General features: G+C 39.3%; 1 protein-coding gene and 1 long non-coding RNA gene across 7 annotated transcripts in view; both read right to left on the bottom strand.

Annotated features, from left to right (window-relative positions):
* Positions 1 to 21,659, bottom strand: part of LOC121937823 (uncharacterized) — a 394,787-nt gene that overhangs the window by 37,758 nt on the left and 335,370 nt on the right. The window lies entirely within an intron of this gene.
* Positions 8,566 to 11,945, bottom strand: irx3a (iroquois homeobox 3a). The gene is made up of 2 exons (XM_042481075.2): positions 11,446 to 11,945; positions 8,566 to 10,856 (listed from the first exon to the last, which is right to left on the bottom strand). Exons 1-2 carry the CDS (start codon positions 11,662 to 11,664, stop codon positions 9,798 to 9,800), a joined length of 1,278 nt encoding a protein of 425 aa, XP_042337009.1. The 5' UTR covers positions 11,665 to 11,945; the 3' UTR covers positions 8,566 to 9,797.

Below are 21,659 nucleotides of genomic sequence, written 5' to 3'. Positions count from 1 at the left end.
CTTGAGAAGAATAGAGTACATTCTCTGCCTCTTCTTTTTCCTCTGGCTTTAGCATATATACTTTTAAACTCCCCATGGAGTATGATGAAGCATGTCACCCAGCCTTATCCTGCATGATAGACTGGCAAATTCATAATTTATACCCCTGGTTAAACTTGTAGTAAACACTTTGTATAGACACATATCTACTGTTTTAGCACTGTGTCTTTCTTAGTCTGTGTTATGTTTCTCTATCATGTTCCTCCACTTTCTATTTTCTTTTTTTTTTTATATAAAATGTGTTTATTTTTATTAAATTTACTGTAAATTACTGTAACCAAATGTGCTGCTGTGGTCTTGGCCAGGTCTTCTTTGGAAACAGGATCTGAGCTCTCAGTGGGACTAACTCGGTTAAATCAAAATAAAAATACAAAGGTTGAGCTGCTTGTCAGTATTCATTAATAGCGGCGGATATTGGATTCTATGCAGACACATTACTGCAGACTTTCAGGCATGGAGGATTGTGGAGACTATTGGCTGAACTGCCGAGAATCAATAGCAGGGTTTACAACTTAGACACTGGTAGGCATCATCATTACACAGCGAAGCCCTCTCACCTGCTGTTATCGACCTCCCTCTCAGGTTTACACCAGCAGTGAGCAACACTTGGCTTGTCTGGTGATGTCATATACGGTTGTGTGTGTGTGAGTCTGGTTTGTAGCAGCAAAGCAAACAGAACCTGTCTGGGTCATGCAGTAATGCGCTGGGACGTGAATAGCCCTATCTGTGGTATTCGTGTTTGAATAAATCACTTGTGGTGGTGTGTTGCAAAATACAGCATGATGATAAGTTGGAGCTGCTGTGTCCAGTGCTAGTAAAGTCTGTCTTGTTCCTGTGTTGTGCTGATAAGCAGGCTCAGCTCTGGGTGGCTAAACAATTTCCTGTACATGGTTTTACCCCCTACCTAACGCCACGCTAGCTCTCAAGAACAATGATTAGCCAGCGGGCTGTTTGGGGACACATCTACTTCATGGAAGGTTTGACTTCTGTACCCATATACACATGCAAATGACAATATGTATGTATTGGATATTTCTTGCATATTTGACTTATCCACAACAACTCAAAATTAGTACAAAACAGAGCAACATTTAATCAATAATTTTACAAGAAACTGTGCATAAGGAGGTAAAGGATCATTGTATGCCTAGATTTTAGAACAAATATGTAAAATGGAGAAGTGCTCAAAAAAATAAGAGAAACTGGATAAGAGCTTTCTTTTGAAACAATTATCCAGAGATGGATCAGTGATCAGGCATACTGGGCCAAGGCCCAGGGTCCCAAAGTGTCACAGGGCCCTCTGGCCTCCACTTGCAAAATGATACTTAAATTAACACATATTAACCAGGAGAGGACCTAAAATGACCACAAAGATACAGACATACTAAAAATAATACAAAATACACAGAGAGATGCAAGGAAACTGCAAGGAGACACAAAATACCTACAAAATAGGCAAAACAACCACATGTTAACTACCTCTCTCTAGTGAAGATGAAGTACTGATACTCTTGCCCTGATGTTGTTATGTTGTTGTTGCTGTCTGTCTGTTTGTTTTTTTGTTTTTGAGGGAGGGGGTGGGATGGGTTTATTCTAGTATTATTATGAATGCTGTTATTTATTTACTGCTTTTTTTTTTAGATACTGTCCTTGTCTTCTTGATTTAAGTATGATTTATGTTATTTTCCTTTTGTATAAAAGTTCTATAAATTAAGTAAGTTTAAAAAAACAAACTACTATAAAATTACACAAAACTACCACAAAGACACACAAAATGACTTAAAAGAGTCACAAAATGATTAAAAAAGCCATAATTTCTGGAGACAGAAAACAACCAAAAAGAGATGCAAAGTGACATAAATAACTACAAAACTGGGCAAAACAACCACAATGACACAATAAAGGACTACAAAGAGCCAAAGAAAAGAACCACAAGCACACACAAAATGACTACAAAGGGACTCAAAATGACCACAAAAGACATTAAATTACCCCAAAGAGACAAAAAAATTGCCTCAATGACAAAGACACCACAACTACTATAAAACAATACAAATCAACAACAAGGAAGCACAAAATGACTAAAATAGACACAAAATTAGCTCAAAGATAGAAAACAACCACAAAACAACAACAAAGAGATGCACACAACTTGTGTGTCTTGCTCCTGCGGAGGAGAGGTGGTGGGGTCCTTCGCACATCTGTGCCCAGAGACCCATTGTCTCACAATCCGCCCATGCATACACTCACAAACAGAAATACACATGCTTTTAGAAGCATATTGTCACATACTCCACTTTACCACAATGCAGGCATCAGGTGCAGAGTTATACGCTCATCACTTAGTTTCTGATCTAAGGCCTATTAAAGATGTTTCATGGATACTGAGCCAATTTCATTTAGCTGTAAACTGTGAGTGGGATTCCAAATCAATCCTGCTTCTCACATTACCCAGGAGAGACTTTATAAAGAGTTTCATATTGGCAGTATGCAGGCAGAAAAGTGAAAACAGCATATAAAAGGAAGCTCATATCTGCTGTGTGTGGCACTGATAGGGAGGTGATGGATATAGCCAGTTGGAGGTTAGGAAAATGAACTCAAACTAAAGGGGATGTGGATCAAAGAGAGGGACAGTGCCAGTGATCATCGTTAGACTTCCTGCGCACCCCTCCACCCGCACAACGCCTTCCTTTACATTACCATTATTAAAAAGGAGCGGACTCTCTTAATAAAGTCTATTAATCACACCGGGGGAGTCGGTTCATCGGTTCACCCTCTTGTGAGGGTCTCTAATCAATCAAGCTCGCTGGTAATGTATTCATGGGAGATGTAAGAAAGGACTTGTTTGACAGTGTTCCAAGGAGGAAGAATTTATTAAGTTCCCTCCACCAGCCAGCCAATCCTGAGGAGTCATGAATACACCCCCTCCCCCCCCACACACCCTACCCAACCCTTGTCCTCTCCGCCTGGTACTGTGAATAAAAGAGCCTTCATAATGTATGAAGTCTGTACAAATATTGGAAACGTCCAAAATATGTCCTCTCATTAACAGTGATGAGTGAAAGCCGGAGTATTGGCATTTGTCAGATATGCTCTGAGTGTAAAGGCACTGTTGTACAAGGCCTCTGCTGTGTCGGGTGATGTCGAGACATCACTCTCCTGCGATCCTCTCAAAAGCCGGAGAAAATGTGTCTTATTAGTTCACACGAGGTGGCGAAATTCTGTGCTACACCGCTGACTAATGTACAAAGCTGAGAAAGCGCAGAGCTCATGGTTTGTTGGGCCTCTGTTAGTGACGTGTGAGTGGAGAGGGGACATCAGGCTGGTAAAAGCGTGCAGCTGTTGGAAGCAGCTATGAGGCAAGGCCTTTTTTTTTTTTTTTTAATAAACTCACCCTGTGCTCATCTCCTTGGTAAATGCTTTACAGGCAGATTGACGTTGTGATGAGATGAAGATTTTTTTTTTTTTTAACTGAAACGTGAAAATGTTCCTATAATATTTCTATAAAAAGTTCCTATAATTTTCTTTTACACCTATTTTAAAAGCATATTCACAAATGGCAACACTAATATTGTGTGAGTTCAAGAGAAAAAGTTAGTAACACGCACATAGTGGGGCTGAAACATGTTTTATAGAGCAGGGTGCATAAAAAGCCTTACTGCCTTTGCTTTGTCCTGAGGAAGAACTGAAAGACGGCTATGCTTGGCTTCAAAGCTGCATTTCCATAATTGCCCTGTAACTCTGGCCTGTCTGAAGGATCTGAAGGGGGCTGAGAAAAGCACAATCTTTTAGCCGGGTGATCGGCAAAAGCCCCAACGCCTCTCCCTCTGGCCTGTCGGCCTGTCGCCCCCTTCCCCACTTGTTGCCTTTCGGATTCACTGAAAGAATTCCTCTCTCTAACCTCCATCAACAAAAGGCATGAAATCAGTGCCCTCCCTCTCTCCCGCTTCGGCCCCAGAGAATGTCACTCCTTCTGGGCCTTTTGTCCTTTGCTCAGCCCCGGGAAACACAACAACCCTCTCCCTGCTCCCTGGCTATTCTTTAACGTGTTGCTGCTGCACTTTCACTTACATTCTCAATAATGAATGTGCCATAAAACATGCAGGAGACACAGAAGTCGCATATCTTCGGCAGGGGTAAAATTGAGCTTTTCCACCTCCTCTCCTTTCAGCTCTAGAGTGTCAACGCTGTAACAAGTTGCAGTGGAGTGCCGTGGCCTGTAAGCCTGTGTATGGAGGTATGTGGTGTGTGGGACATGTGTTCCACAGAGCAGATCCCAGCTCCTCCTGCGGTCAGCTAACACACAAGCCGAGTGCTTGCAAAAGGGCAGCCCCTCTCTTGGCCCGGGCAAAGCACTGGGTGGGGGGGCGCGGTCGACAGTGGCTCATAAAAGGATTAGTCCACCGCACAAAGACAGTGGGCCGCTTCTAAGCCTGACTAGGTCCACAAAGGAGGTGACATTTGTCTGTCTCGGTGGCAGGAGGGGGTGTGGCAGAACGGGCCAGCCTGGGGGTAGGAGGAGGAGGAGGTGGCACTGGTGGTGGGGCTACAATGACAGAAAGGGTGGATGAGGTGAAAACACAAGACTGACCCCCTTTATTTGCAGCAGCCTGCTCTTTCACAGGGCACCTCTGGCCCTCACCAATGGGCCGCTCTAGTGTTTATTTACTCCATGGGTTCTCCCCATTCACACATGAACCTCTGATGGCTCCATTGGCCGGAGCCTTTCAGCCGCCTGGTGCTGCCGTCCACCTTCTCCCAGATCAATGAACACTTTCGAAAAGCAGATTAGATTTCCTTTTAATGATTCCATCTTTCTCAGATTTTTCCCCTTCTAAATGGCTGTTTAACAGCACATTGCTTTTTTTCTCCCATGTTAGTCCTGCCTCTGAGTATTGAGGGCAAAAGACAGCAGCAGTCAACTGGACAACATAGGCAATGTGATAAGAAATAAAGTCCAACTAATTTTCAATATGTCAAAACTTCCCCACACTCTCTATACTGCAGAAGGTTGCTAATTTGTAAATTATTACAAGACTTGGAGTATGATTGAGGATCTTGTGCTTTACAGTGTGCACTGTAAATCTGACAAGTTATTACTTAAAATAATCTTGGAAACTGATCTTAATTAATATTTACTTTATATATGTGATTGTTATTTTTACATGAAATTTTGCTGTATTTACTTAATTTTGTGAAGTTGTTACAGCTTAAAAATGACAAGTGAAATTACCTTGTACTTTTTAAGTGTTAGCAACTTCAGTAAACCCAGTTAGTCTGACTTAACTTGTTCATCACAAAGAGGATTGCATTAATGACGAAGTTGGGAGATCTGAGAGTTCTGCTTTCTTAACACGTTTAAGAGAAGACAATAAACAGATATATAGCACAGCAACTCAGTTTAATGAAGTTGCTAAAACTTAAAAAGATTGACATGGTTAAATTTGTCATTTCTAAGTTGCAACAACTTCACAAAAAATCTTAAATATAACCAAATAAGTAAACTTAACAATTAGCTTTTTATAATAATAATAATGATAATGACACTAATATTTATAGTTACTTAATGTTTTCAAGGCAATCAGCTTCCTAGATTTTGTTAAGTAAAATCAACTTGTCAGATTTTACAGTGTGGGATTCCTGCATCTAAAAAAAATCCACCATGTCCCATTTTGATTATTTCGCAGCTGTTTTTAAGCCTGCATGCTCTTAACGTTTTTAATTCCATCCTAACTTCTTCACTTCTCTTACCGCCCCACATGGAGTAGATTACCCTGCGTTTCAGGCAGTTGAAGAGTACAACAGTGCTACAGTGTGTGCCCCGCAGACTCTGAGCATTTCACGCAGCATGGACCTTAGAAATAAGAAGAGGAGTCAATGTTGATTATTGCTCATTAGCCAGGAGAACATCCACTTAACGTGCGAGGAAACGAGTGACACACCATGCCCCACTGGAAATGGTCCCTGTGTAGCTCAGAGCGAAATGTTAGCTAATGCATTCCATTTGCTCTTTGTAACCGGGAGCAGGTTGGACACGTATGGCGACATAAGCAGGCATGATTACTTTGTTTCTGCCGAGGCATTTTAATCCCTAATTTCATGCACTGATCAGAGGAGAGGCCCTGAGCTCCGGGACACGATCACTGGCCCTTCAGTAGGATTTCAATTGAATCCTCATGATCAAGAGGTGGCTTGTTCTGGGGCCCCTCAGGAGCAAAGTGAACAGTGAGGAAATATAAGCATCGTTATTTTTAAGGTTCAGTGCAGCTAGCTGCTCTCTGTTTTATTTATAAAATGGGCTATTTTTTTTTTTAAGATGACATAAGTTTTTTTTTAATATGTGATATTGTTGTTTTAAAAATATATAAAAGGCTTTCCAAAGTTTATTTTTACTTCTGATTAGTTTTTTTTTTAACCTTGTTACATTCCACATGAGCTCATCATTTTCCTTTGTATTGTTTAATAATGAATCATCGGTGTTTGTCAAATGCTGGTCATTCAAACCGACTTCCTTTAACAAAAGGAAGTGGGCAAGAATGTACCCAAAAGGACAGGGAAAAAAAACTATTACATCAATCAGCTGCTGGTGCCACTTATGAATATGCATCGCGCAGTTACATGGGGCTCTCAAGGAAGATAATTGATTAGACAGGAAGGCAACATGGTGCGAGGAGCTCTAAAAGGCTCCGGAGTCTTTGCCTCGGCTGAGTTGGGGTTTGTTTCAAGCATATCTTAAACCTACAGAGGATACGGCTCGAGCGAATCAGCGCTTTTCATCTGCCCTGAATGGCAGACATTAAAAAGATATTGTCCTCGTTGACCATCTGAGTCTAGTCAAGGAATGTGTGACAGTCTGTTTGCGCGCTTTAAAAATATTAATGCAATCATAAAACCCACGTCGTTTTAATTCTATACTACAAAAATAAGAAAAATCAGAGATGAATATATAATTATTTAAAAAAAAAAAACATTAAAAAAAAAAACATTTAAAAAATGTTACAATAAAACATGTTAATCGGATGAATTAGGAAATCAAAGTTTGTCTCCTAAAATACATTTTTGAACGTTTTAAACATGAAAATGTTTTTTTTTCGTGCCGTTGAATAAGTTGGATGAAACAACATAATTTGCATTACTAAGACTTTCTTGTCGCACATGAGCCCTTTAAAGATTTTCGTTTTTTAAATTAATCTCGGCAAAATGTGAATAATAATTGACGTTATTTTTCATTACTGTTTTTAATTCCCCTTTTACAGTTATTTTTTAAAATCTTTCTTCTCATCTTACCTGATTTCAAAGAGTGAAACGACTGAATGCGCTTTCAAAGGATAATTGAGAAGTCCTGTAATATTCACGTTAAGCAGACATAGAATATTGTTTAATACTTCTGCTATGGACGAGTGTAAAAAAAGGACACTTTTATCCAGTTATTATATGTTACCAATTTTATTTTAATGTGCCTTTTGGTAAATATTTCCACAATGTTTATGCCTGATGGTGTTTTTTTCGACCCCCACTGAATATAACTTTTTGGTTTTTATTAAATATTTCTTAACGTTAAGGCCAAAATTAACATTGAAGTTATAGTATTTTTATTTTTTTACATGCATTTAAAAAAACTGTTTCGTTTTTGGCGCATGAAAAACAAGTCTGTTTGATTCATTTTGACATAAGCACTGCGTGTGTACATCACAAAATCACACGACAAAGGCTTGAAAACACGTTAGAAATATAAAGTATTGCGACAGATCTATAAGAGCAAAATGTTACTATCGAATTTTATATCACAACTGCTACATAAATTAAAAATGAGCCATAAAAAACCTCCAGACTCCATGAGCAAAATGTGTGTGTCAGTGCACCAGAACATGGCCGACTGCATGTGACTGTAGAGGGAGCTCCAACACTAAGTTTACATAAACTTGCTCTGATAAGAGCTCACACATGCAAATGATCACATCACGGGCAAACAAAATAAATGATGTTATTATTAGTTCTACAGCGACCATATATTACAATTATTCCAAAGAGCAGCGTTAGTGTAGGGAAATGTATGATGTATGTGAAGAGCAAAAGCATTACAAATTGAGCATGATGAGATCTGGGAGTTGCACTGCAAAGCCAAAATCCATCTTTAGGATCAGCTGAAGTACCAAAATACCAACGATCATCTAACAGCCCATTCATTACCTAAAGTCTCTTTATAGACCATACAATTTGAGAGGAAAATTAATGAAAGAATTATTCATTTTAATACGACCGCTACGCCTCTATAAGGATAATCCCACAACATTAATATCCAAATGTATGCCGCAATATTGGCTAATTAGCCTTAAGTCCCTCCACTACAAAAGTGTGATAAATCCCTCTCGAATATTTACTTATCACTGCCACGGAGGATGAAGTCTGTGCCTCAGGCTGTCCACTAGCACACATACAAAAACCAAAGCAATTCAAGCTGCAATGCACAATAACAGCCACCATCAAAAGCAGCTGTCAAAATACCCGCGTGCAAAAACCCAACCATTTCTTTAAAGTTGCAGCAGTTCATTTATTAGCCAAAATATAGACTTTCTTGTACAATTTGGTTCACAAGTATGTACATATTCTTAACTTTATATACAAAACATTTGAACATCAAATCCTCACAGAACTTACAAAAAGAAAAGAAAAAAAAACTCACAGACTACAGGTTCATACATTATTACATTAGCAGTTTTACACAGGACATGCTTACAATGTAAGTATACAGAGATGTATTATTCATATTTTACATTCCATATTCAAATTAAATTTAAAAAAAGGATAAAGAGGATGGGTGAGAGGTTATGGACAGGAGAGAGCCGAAAAGAACCACCGCTGCTTCTAGTTGGTTCTGAGGCCTGAAATACACAGGGGTAACAGAAAAATAAAAATGTGATCTAAAAAAAAAAAAAAAATCATACTAATAATAGCCTCAGGAAGAGCTTAAAAACAAAGTGATATAAAAGTGACAATTGCCTTTTAAAAAACGAGCCTGTAGTGAATTTGCATTGAGCTCATTTGCATGACCAAACAAGTAAGTGTAACATAGGCCCTGACGAAATAACACAAGCGCGCGCACACAGGGATAAAAACAAATCTTAGAATAAAAGCTAATTTGGATAAATACGGCGTTTAAAAAAGAAAATGTGATATGGCATCAAAAAGAAAATTCCCAAATGTCATTAACTGACAGCCTCGCTATCTTTGAAGAGGGTGGAAAGCTGTTTTTAACAACTTTGAAAAAAAAAAAAAAATCTGCATCCAAGGCACTAGATCTCTCTGAAATTGTGGCAATAAAAATGAAAAATGTAATAATTAAACTGCTCATTATCAGAGCAATTCCGGGTCTTAATGAATTTTGTGGTAAAAACTACTTGAAGAATTTGTAAATACAAGCAGTATGGGCCCTAATAGCATATGTAACAATACCAAATAAAGGGAAGAGGGGACATTAAAATTAAGATCAGTTTTCACCCAATTCAACACCTTTATCTTAAATGCTTTCTGATGAGGTTTTCATAAATCTGTCGGACATTTTTCAAAGCACACACACATACACACACGCATACATCACACACACTGTGTTCTGTAACATTGTAACACTGTTCATCTGTGTGGCCTAGAGAGAAAAACAAATCTATAAACAGGCAAAGAAGGCAAAAGGAAAATAACAGAAATGAATGACGGGCAATGGACTAGTGTCTTTGTTTTGTAGTTATTTATACATGCGCGTCTCAGTGTCGGGGACATGTACCTGTGACTGAAGTCTCTGAACTATGACTCTTGTCCTCCGTTTGCCTGCTGCTGTAGAGGGCCAGGCCGGTGGCGGTGGCCTGGTTTGCCAGTCCCAGATAATGATTTGAGTTCAGTAAAGCCAGCTGATGCGCCGAGAAGGCTCGGTTCGTCCAGTTCTGGATTTTACCAACGGGACAAGAAGAGATGAGTCTATGAGGGGCGATTATGGTCTGGGCGGCGGGCCCTGCGGAGTTGCTGCCGTTCATTTGTGGCGATTTGCGCGGATTGTCAGGGGCCGTGGCTGTCTCTGCCAAAGACCAGATCTTTGGCTTTTGGGCTGGGGCAGGGTTGTTTTCTGGTGAGCTAACGGACACCGGATTCAGTTTGAGCTGCTCCCCGTTTGGTTGGGGTGCTTTGGTGTCCAAAGAAGAGTGGTGATGGTGATGGTGGTGGTGGTGGCTGTGGAAGTGCTCTCCTCCTCTCTCCACGTCTTTGCCCTCCTTCCCCACAGCCTTTAGAAACCTCTGGTCGGGCCCTTGTAAATCCTCATAGCCGTCAGAAATCTCAGAGTCACTCCTCCCGTCTAGTTTAATATCTGAATGCAGGTCGTCCTGGTCGTCCAAGTCGTCCTTGTTCTCAATATTTTCCGTGTCGATGTTCTCCAAGTCGATCTCCTCCTCGTCCTCCCTCTTGTCCCCCTCCCCTTCGTGATCGCTGCCGTAAACATTCCCCTCTTCGTCAGTGCGGTTCCGAGGGGCCCAGGTCATCTTGTTCTCCTTCTTTAGCCTCCTCCTGGCGTTGGCGAACCAGGTGGACACCTGGGTGAGCGTCATTTTGGTGATGATGGCCAGCATGATCTTCTCGCCCTTGGTTGGGTAGGGGTTCTTGCGGTGCTCACTGAGCCAGGCCTTCAGGGTGCTGGTGCTCTCCCTGGTGGCGTTTTTGGGTCTAGATGGGTCACCGAACTGATATTGGCCATATGGGTAAAAAGCAGGGTGATGGTGGGCAAACCCCGGGTGCTGGACACCGGGACTGTCTTTCAGTTCATACTGAGCACCCTGCAAAGACAAAGAATCAAAGAGTCAGAGGGATTTATTAGACTTAAAATATTAATGCCATGTCTGGGATCCTTCTTCGTGATAAATATAATTATGTCTCACAGTATGAAATCTGGATTTACAGCAATAAAACAGCAATGAGGTTATTATGAAAATGTAAACAAACAAAACCGTCTATGTATTTTTGTCACAACTCCTTATTTACGTACCAAAAGCTTAGCAACTGTGTAAAAACGAAACTTTGGGGGGGATTTTTTAACGGACAAATTTACTTTTACGCACTAATTCCCCATTTATACATGTAGTCATCCCCCAGCACTTTACATTATTTTATTAACTCTTCTGCTATCACTTTCTGGAAATGATGTGCTAACTATAAAAAGTAAAGCACAGTTTGTTAATGCGTTACTTTTTAACCACTTTTAACTAAATTCGACAAAAAGAATCAGTGACTAAACCGCGGTGTTCTAAAAGTTTACGCTTAAGAAGTGCCAAAAACCTCTCCCAGAGGCATGTGCTGTTTATTTATTTTATTTCTAACTCGAACGTAAAAGTTATGGATGAGTTAAGAGAGAGCGAAGTTACTCACCAATTGATTGAAAATTGATATATCGTTAGAGTAGGGCAGAAACGCTCCATAGCCCTGCGCTGCTGCGGCGAAAGGAGATCCATACATTGTGGAGAGGACGTTGGAGAGTGCGCCGGACGGACTGAGCTCTGTCCCGGCCCGGGCATTGCTGGCGATCCCCTGGCGCTCCGGCGGGTATATCGGTCGGATGTACTGATATCCCAGCTGAGGGAAAGACATGGTCGTAGGAAAAGGGGGAAAAGTCTGCTGCAATCACACAAAGCAAGGGAATTGCCTCGATATCCACTTTTACAGTGTGAGCATGTGAGCAACAAAAGGTGCAAGCAAGGGAAGTCTATATTTCCTCGGGAACAGCCAGTGTAAACGATCCGGTTGCGCCCCTTATTTCTTCCTCTTCTCTCTTCTTTCCACCCTCACTTCCCTATTGATCTGGATGGACTAAGGTCAGGTCCTTACAGATTGCTTTAGATTATTGGGACTCCCTTGCTCAGATTGACATTTCTAGTCGTTTAGAAGCCCCTCCTATTTCTCAAATCTCACCCCTCTCATACACACCGCGCACCAAACAGCGTCTCTCTCTCTCTCTCTCTCTCTCTCTCTCTCTCTCTCTCTCTCTCTCTCTCTCTCTCGGTAGTGTACTGACGTCGCGAGCTCTCATTTGAATGGGGTTTCAAATCTCATTTTATGGCTCGCCAATCTATTTCATTTGTTATTTGTTCGCGCCTGTCCTACCACATTTTTTTGTGTTAATTCACCATTTTGGCCATTTACACAACAGTAAGCATTTTGGTGTCAGTGACTGATTAACTTTTTTTGTCCGCAGTTTCCTTTTAATACAAAAAAAAAAAAAAAAAAACCGAAGAAAGTTTGAAACTTGGGGACTCGACAACAAGATGGCATCGATTTATACAACTAAAATCTTTTTAATGTTCTATCTTTTTTAAAAAAAGATTAAGTTTAAGAACACTTCAAGACATATATACTTAATTTGTTTTTTAAAAGGGGGAAAGAGTTCATACACACCTTTTTTTCTTTCTTAAATAACATACATCTAAATTTTTTTTAAAAAATGTATTCCGGTATCAAACACACATAAATCACATGCACAAAAACTCAAAAATAATTAATAATTGATGTGTTCGTAACGACCGACGGTGGTCATGCCTTGTAATGACCCCGGATCACAGGCTATACACACCTTTGTTTTTATCGCTATATCACTGGGTGCAAGCTGTGTTTTCTTACACCGGTTTTGAGGTGTTATGGGCTCTTGGTGGCAAAGCGAATCGGAGTCAATTCAGTGTTTAATTTGAGACATCAAACGGGTCGCATGTAGCCACTTTGACATCAAAGAGAGAGCTGATGATAGGGGCATTACACTGTTAATGAAGACTAAGTGTAAAGTACCAACAATGATAAGTAATAAACATTTAAGTGGATTGAGCTGAGGAGATGTATATTCTGGGAAACAACACTTCCATAAGCAACAGTGAAAAAAAAATGTACATAAAAAAGGAACATCATCATAATTATTTGGAGCAACCACAATGATAACAATAATAAAAATTGTAATTGTAATAATAATAATATCAATGGTGATACGAAGTAAATAAACAAATCGTTCAAAGAAAAGCTTAAGTCAACAAACAATTTAGTGATTTTAAATAAAGTCTCTTTCTTAATCCACAACAAAACAAAACGATCATCCGGACAGACTGCACTTTAAGAAATCATTTTGATAATTTTGACGCAAACTGATGTTTCTTGTAAATAATACGGATTAAAACAAAACAAGGCAGTCAGAATTGAAATTCCATGAATCAATACATAAAAGTGTGTACGGGACAACCATAATCGCATTTCAACCCGATTTCATACCAGCATCTGTTTTGTTAATCGTTTGCAAAACAACCACAGAGGTTGAATTATTATTCCCCGCATTTTATTTGAATATGGTATAAGTCCTAATGTATTATTGACAGCGAGATGAAATCTCATCAATCTCAGTTTAGTTTTGATAATGCGATCCGGGTTTCCAAGAATTCTCAACTTGTATAAACCTTTAATCTTCTTTTGAAGCAGATAGTTATCATTGTCTGGGAGGGATAATAGCAGCTATAATTTCTTATATGGAGCTACCCATAAGGATACGCCTTGTTTCTGTAAAACTCTGTCCTGAATCTGTGTGTGTTCTTCGCCGACATCAACCCCAACCCGGATTATGGGGTTATTAATTACAGCGGCTTGCTGGTGCCATCCGACCGGAATGGTAATCACTACATAGCAGTCAATAGCACGCTCACACTTAACACACACAATCATGCGCGCGCGTGTACACACACACACACACACACACACACACACACACACACACACACACACACACACACACACACACACACACACACAATCGACCTGCAAACTGAGGGGGTCCAGACAGTGAAGTGAAGGGTGGTTAAAGATAAGTGGATGGTATTTGACATTTAGATACACAGCAGCATAATAAGTGTAAAGAAGAAAGAAGTTGGGGGGGCAATCACACTGTAGAGAGAAGAAAAAAAGAGAAAGAGAGAGAGAGAGAGAGAGAGAGGGAGAGAGAGAGAGAGAGACGTGGCCGGGCCGTAATAAACGTTAGAAGTGCAGAGTATAAAGCTGAGAGTCCAGCCGAGGTGTCTGCCTGCTGGTGTCCGCTAAGCAGCGCTCCGAGTCCGGATGGACACGTGTCTCATCCCCGGGACCACGTCGCTCGGACGCCCCCCACCCTCTCCCTCCACTCCACCCACGCCAAGGACTGCGTCTGATTTATTGCCTCCAATCAAACGCACCACGCACTAACTTAACACTTTCACACCGACCCGGGAAACTGGCATAGCCATAAAAGCATTAAGACGCGCCGCTCCCCTCTCTCCTAAAGAGAGTCTCAGTAAACAATAAACTAACCTCTGCTTGACTTCCGTGCACACACACACACACACACACACACACACACACACACACACACACACACACACGAAAAGGCCAAAGAGAACTGCAGACACATTTCTAATTTCAGACTAATTATTATTATTATTATTATTGTTATTATTATAACTATTATTATTATTATTATTATTATTATTATTATTATTATTATTATTATTATTATTATTATTATTATTATCACTATTATTACTATTGTTATTATTTGTTATTTTAAAATAGTTCTCTTAATTTTAGTGACAGCATGCTGGGAGCGCGCTGGAGCCAATCTAATTTGTAGGTGCTGTAAAAAGAGGGCAATCATACACGAGTGACTTGAGGGCTGTTTTGTAGAGAGCTCTTTGACGGTAATTATGCAGATGACACAATTTCACATTCTCATAAGCAAACATACACGGCCTATCGCTCAACAGTAGTTCCTTATGCAATACACAGGGCACCAGCGACACGTCGCAAATGATGAACCGAGGCTCTGCAAAACAGGCGAGATCAAAGGCTTCAAACAGAGGCACTTCAAATTACACATTTAGATCTTTTCCATAACGCCCCGGTGACAGAAAGGAGAGAGAAAAAACCCTAACACATCTCTTATCACACATGGAATCAATTTTAAGGCAGCCCTTTCTGATCAGCACCGGTTAATTACTGTGACGAATGAGGATTTGAAAAGAAAACGCAATTAATGACCGATGGATGCTTTTAGTTTGAAGTGTGCGTGTGAGAGAAAGAGGGAGAGATTTCTTGACTTGCTCGACAAACCAGCTCTCATTTTGTAAAGCAGCACTTGAAAGGGGACCAGAGCCAAAATGCAGTTTGCAGAATTTTTTTTTTTTTTATGAAACAGAATTTGGCATCTTCAGCTTCAGGAGCAGAAACTGCTGCTGTAAATGTGATATATAGTGCAGAGGAGTGATTTACAGCTTTTTCAATGTGATCAAGAAAAGCTACCAGTCAGCTGAAGCCCAATATATAGGCTACAATATATATGACATCTGTCAGAATGATGAAACTAAATGACAAAACACATAGGAAAAAGTCTCAGTGTAATTCATAAAAGTGACTGCTGGTATTATGCTATCTTGTTACAAAGCAATTATTCTTAGCTGCTGGGAATATACATAGTCACATACTGTTGTTGTTAATCAGAAATGTTCCTCAGCGGGTTCAAACTTAAATTTGTGGCTAACCTAAAAAACTAACTGTGCAACACATTCAATCTCCAAATAAGCTCTTTCAAACTCATGTCCCATTAGGGTGAAATAAAGGTCCAATAAATCATGCAGTGTTTAAATAACAGTGAAGCTTAATCCAATAAATGAATTAGTTTCTAAAATTAATTGTTCTTAGCAGCAGAAGCAAGTGTACTTTGAAATACATTTAAAGTTTAATTTTTTTTTTTACTGTTAGGATAATTTAAATAGTATGATTTTAATTACATTACACCAACCAATCATGCATATTAAATAGATAGCCTAACTTTGATTTGCATTAGTGGCAAAGTAAAGCATTTTGGAACCATTCCTCCTGCTCACACCATTTGGAAACAAATTAATAGTCAATGGACTGCAACTTATTAAACTGGGTTATGACAGCGGATCAAAGCGTGAATTAACACATTGCCTCGCAAATGTTTTACATTAACTTGTTAACTTCAGGTTTTAGGCTACTACTAAATTTAAACAGTCAGTCATTCAGGCTGAGCACTGGGATTGAGTGGGAGATTCATTTTAGATTCAGGCCTTGAACAGCTTTAACCAAGCAGCTTAGAAGTTTTGTACAATGTGTATATTAACCTAAATACTGTACTGCATATGGGATGTTGACAATTATATGAACAACACAGATTATACACTGCCTACATGTGCTCACAAATATTCTATCCATAGTAGGTCTAGGTGCTTATAGGCCTTTAATCTGTCTATATAATATCCTGCCCTATAACCTTGATTTAAGTGTTTGCCCATTTTACTTTTTACTCTTCAATTCCCTGCTATACTATTGCTTTAGTGTCTTTGTTGGATCATTTTCTTTATGTAGTTTACACTGCACCTGTAATACACACACCCTCCAAAATATATTAGTGTATACTTGTTTATTTAGCACTGGGAAACTGGGGAGAGGTGGTCAAATTTGAGGGGAAAAACCTGGTTTGGTTATCATTTGAAATTGACTGTACATTCCATATTAGCACATTGTCTCATTTGTTTTGGAGGATTGTTTTACTCAGTGATTTAATATGGATAAAGAAATCCTGCATACTGCTGCTGAGGGATTCCTGTGTTGTATTTGTACTACAGAGTCACCTTAAAATGGCATTACTCATGTAACAAAATCAGCAATTCCATGAATCTGGATGATACTAAATTACTATTATTTTTCAACATCATTTGCTTTTGCTAGGTCAAGGGAGCATGGTCAGTATAAAATAATCCAGGCCTGTGCAAAACATGTCAAATGCCATGCCTGATGTAAAGGTAATATTTTCCCAGACTAAGAAACACATGAACCACAATATCAAATCCATTATTAATATTTTGTCACCTTATATATCATTCATATTATTAAGTGCACCTTAGAATGGACACATGGCTTAAACTACTATATGACAACACAATACGCACACTGTAGAGATTTGCTATGCTTTGTGGGTGCCTTTAACAATGCTGCATCGAAGGTGAGTTGTTTTTTTTTTTGTTTCCTCTCTGCCCACTCACTCTCACTCCATCTGCTGCAGTTTCCCCCTGTATCAGTAACACAAGGCATTGATTTTACGGTAAAGTCACTTTGTAAAGGGAATGAGTAACTCTGGGCCCCACTATCACTGTATTACACGGGTATGGCCCACGTAACAAGATGAACATTGATTCAGCATTACGGATGATCGATAATGAAATAAGTAACTTCGGGGCCAAATTAAAATGCAAGCTGGCTTGATGCTGCCAGGCTCTGTGAGAGGTGACAGCAGGAGAGAGGGAGGGAGAGAGAGGGAGAGGCAGAGAGCGAGAGGTGGGAGAGAAAGACTACAAGCTGGTGGCCAAAGAGAGCTCCCTCTACACAGTCATGATGATGTTTTGAGGATGTTGATAATGATCAGAATGACAGTGATGGCTGGGGGTGTCATCAAAGTGGCTAACCTTGTATTTACAAAAACATTAATAACATCTGATATTATCTATTGTGGAAACGTGACTTTGTAATCAATAATAATGAGGTTCAGCTCACATTATTACAACACATATTCTCAAATACTACACAGTCATACTCATGTCCTGTCAGGCTACAGTCAAGTCACTTTCACTATCATTTTGAAGTCTAGAACCATTTTTTCAAACTTATATCAAATTAAATACTTGAGAATGAAGGTTATATCATTCGTCAGTGAATACTGAATTAGTCTACATTTCAAACTGTCTAAATCTAATTTAAATTGGCCAAATATTATTTGGCTGTCCTGTTTGTTTGACAGGAATAACTCACTATCCCATCATACCAGACTGGAGACATGGACAATTGATGCTGTCTCTAGATGAAGGAATAATTAAAATGAGGATATATCTTTTATAAATGTTCTTTTTTTTCCCTTTATTGTCTATTGATCAGCAGAAAAACTAATTCAGTTAATCTCTCTAGCATTTTGTTGTTGGTTTTTTTTTTTTGTTTTGTTTTAACTTTTTTCCTAGGACACAGTCTTTCAGCTATACAGCTACACAGTTTCCCAGAGCATTCATACTGTTCTCCTGTTCTACTTTTGCACTAACAGTCCATGAAGCCAAACCATCATCAATCCATTCACAAAGTGGCACATCCTCCATGAAACACCAACTATTTACCACGACCATCCAGCAAAAGGCCTATCACAACCTATGATCTGTTTCACTCAAGAAAGCATAACATGGTTTGTCTATTATGAGGTGTCTTGATCCAGTGGTAGCCAAAGATGCCCTTTCGTGGCCCCATAGCTCAACACTGCGGCCAGACAAATATCAGTTTCCCAGCACTTTTGGCCTACTGAGCCAGACAAAGCCTCAGTCTTTCCAGCTGTTGCTGCTGCTGGTTTGAGGCCGGAGAGGAGGCAGCTGTACCAACATGGGTGAGCAGAGTCTCCTCATCTGTGTGCTGGCCTGGACTTTGCAGGGGGTGCAGGGTAGATAGTAGGTGGCAAGGTGATGATGCCAAGGAAGGATTCAAAATTTGGACATTAGCTGCTATGAAACTGACTCTTTCCATGATGTTACAGAGACCACACATTATCAAAGATGGATTCTTAGGCCACACTGAAGAGACTTTTTGGTCACATTACCAGTCTGGAAAAGTTGACTGTCGCCAGTATCAACCATGCTGATGCTGGACTGATGCCATCACTCGCATACACAAGCCATGATAAAAGCTTCAAGTGTTTAGGGTTCAGAGAGTATTACATTACAGGAGTCAAAGGAGGAGGCCATTCATTTGTAGCATAAGAATTATCTATGGCTGTTTTCTACGCGGTTGCACAACCCAAGCACCAGAATATGTTGGCTTTGTACGTTTCTGCTGACCTCAGATATGTAATATTGGACATCATTATGTAGCGCATGTGTTGAAACTTTACATTTCTTTAAGTTTCAACAGCACTGTAGTTATATTTAGGCACAAAACCCACTTGGTTATGGAAAAATTGGAGAATTCATCAATGTTATATTGATATTGCAAAAATGAGACTAGATATCTTAGATTTTGTATATTGTGATATTGTAAGTGTTGTCTCAGTCTGGTTTTGAAGTCTGAATCAAAATAAGGTGATGTTATTTTTTTAACTTACCGGACTGTTCTAGCTGTTCTATTATTTGCTTTTTCTTAATCAATATATCCATATTACTGATGATTACTTTTTTCTGATTGATTGACTGAAAAATATCATTGTGCAGCCTAATATTTTTGTGTTAATCCCACAATATTGACACAATATTGATACAGGTATTTAGTCAAAAATATTGTGATAATTGATTTTCTCACCTAGGTCTCAAGCTATCTACCATCCCCTCTACCTCCTGATGAGTCAACTAATATGCATGTAACCAATTAGTGGTCTGCAGAAATAAAATAAATAAATAAATAAATAAAATAATAATCTGGCAATGGGTTGCATATATTGATTCTTCATTCTCAAAATTCACAGTTATCAGTGTCTTGTCACATGCAAAAGTACCATTTTAATACCATTCAGAATAAGTTATTCAGTTTAGGTAAAATCAAGGTAAAGATCCATCTTGATAAAGTGGTTTGTCAAGAAACTATATTGATCCCTCATAAAAAAGAATTAAAAAAATAAACCATCACAAGGATCCAACAGGAAACAACACCAACATTGTTTGGATGAGAAATAAAATGTCACATTTGATTTCAAGGTCTATACATCCATCTGTATCATGATTTTACCCCTGTGTAAACTTTCAACTCATTTGTCTTGGTTTTGCAATTAGCATTTCCTTATTAATTATTTACCAAGTGTTTCTTCTTTGTTCTTTTTAGGATTCAAATAGGATTCAGTCATCTTGGGAGAACTGCAAGGTTGTGACAGATTTCTCTTCGCATCCAGAAAAAAAAGGGGAAAAAAAGTAAAACTGCAAGTCTCTGTGGTGAAGTTAAGCAATTATTGCAAGGAGGGAGCTGTTGGGGCAGATGGGGAAAAATGTGAAAATACTTGCTGGAAACACCACTTTGTGACAAATGAGCAGCATTAACAATGGAATCATGAGAAAATACCTTTTTCCCTCACCGGCATCTCTGCCACCTTGTTTTTCACTATCTAGCACTCAATTTTCATGAGTAGCATCAGGAGCTATGGAAACAGATCCTGTGATGGTATGTTATGGAGGTCGGTGGGTGTGGACATTGCTTTTATAATCAGCTCTATTGAGTGGCTCAGCATGCCAATGGACTGAGGTCAGAGGAGACTTTACAAGCAAACACTTAAAACTCAGCAGGGCAGCTTTGATAACGTTTTACCCACCTAAACACTGCACTTATTAATGAAGATAGTGCCAAGCACTGAGTGACACAGTGAATACCTGTGAGCACATTATGTGTCTTGCATATCTGTGTGTGTACACCCACATACAGGCGTTGTCTTGGCACTTGACACACACTTTGTTATTATTAGCCCATTACGCTTAAAACTTCAGCTAATAAGCCTATGTGTGTGTGAAATAGACATTAAAGGTGGTGACAAAGTGCCGCCCTTACTGTGCATAATGCATACATGTTACCACTGTAAACAAAGGCTATAGTTGGCAAAGATGTAGCTGTTTAATCAAAAACACTGAAACAAAACTGTGGTAACACTGCAGCAGATTGGCCAACTCAGCTTTAGGTGACAAGTGAAAAAGAGCAAATGTTAACTCTTTTTCAGTCACTATTTTTTTCCTCCCTGTTGGGTGTGTGTTTATGGATTGGTGCACTTTCTGCCCCTAATCTACTGGTCCCTCCAACAGTCATCCAGATATACCCTGATACCCAACTGGATCGAATAGTAACGTTCAACGTTCCCAGAGGAGGAAACATGGTGATGTTAGTGACCCACCTATATTTTGTTTAGCACTTAACAGTTGGTTCAAGGGTAACTTTAGTATTTTTCAACCTGGATCATATTTTCCTATGATTTGTGTCTATGTGATTAATGGAAACAAAGGTGCTTGTTTTGCCACTGAATGGCTCAGATTGTTATTCTAAGTGGCTGACAACATTATGGAAAGCAATCCTACAGAGATAAACTTTTTGTTAGAGTAAGATCCTTTTTGTTGAACCAGAAACAGCCCCAAAATTGCTATTGCCAAACCCACCAGACTCCATATAATAAACAGTCATTTTAGTTTGCATAGACACAGCACATTTTCAAATTAAATTGGGTGAAATAAGGCTTTATTTAAATCAAAACCAGAGCTGGTGATTGCTGGAATAGTAGGTAGATGAGCCATGCAGTTTTTCTGTGAGTTTTATTTTGTTTCTGTCAATTTTGAATGAAGCAAGATTCGATGATAAAATTCCTGTTTGTTTGTTTTTTGTGTGTTTAAAAAAATGGCATTTGGTGGATTTGGTGATAACAGTTTTGAGGCTGTGTCTGGTTAAACCATTGACAAAAAGGTTGGCATCTGTATGGATCCTTTCAATTAATATTATCAGACACTTAAAACAATCTGAGCCTGTCAGTAGCAGTAACTAGCACTTTTAGTGCATGTAAGTAAATGTTGTGAACA

This window comes from Plectropomus leopardus, chromosome 1 (assembly GCF_026936395.1).
Source record: "Plectropomus leopardus strain MGB_pleo_1.0 chromosome 1, ASM2693639v1, whole genome shotgun sequence".
In the NCBI taxonomy this organism is placed as follows: domain Eukaryota; kingdom Metazoa; phylum Chordata; class Actinopteri; order Perciformes; family Serranidae; genus Plectropomus; species Plectropomus leopardus.
Note: the sequence above shows the minus strand (reverse complement) of the source record. Positions and strands in the feature narration are given on the sequence as shown.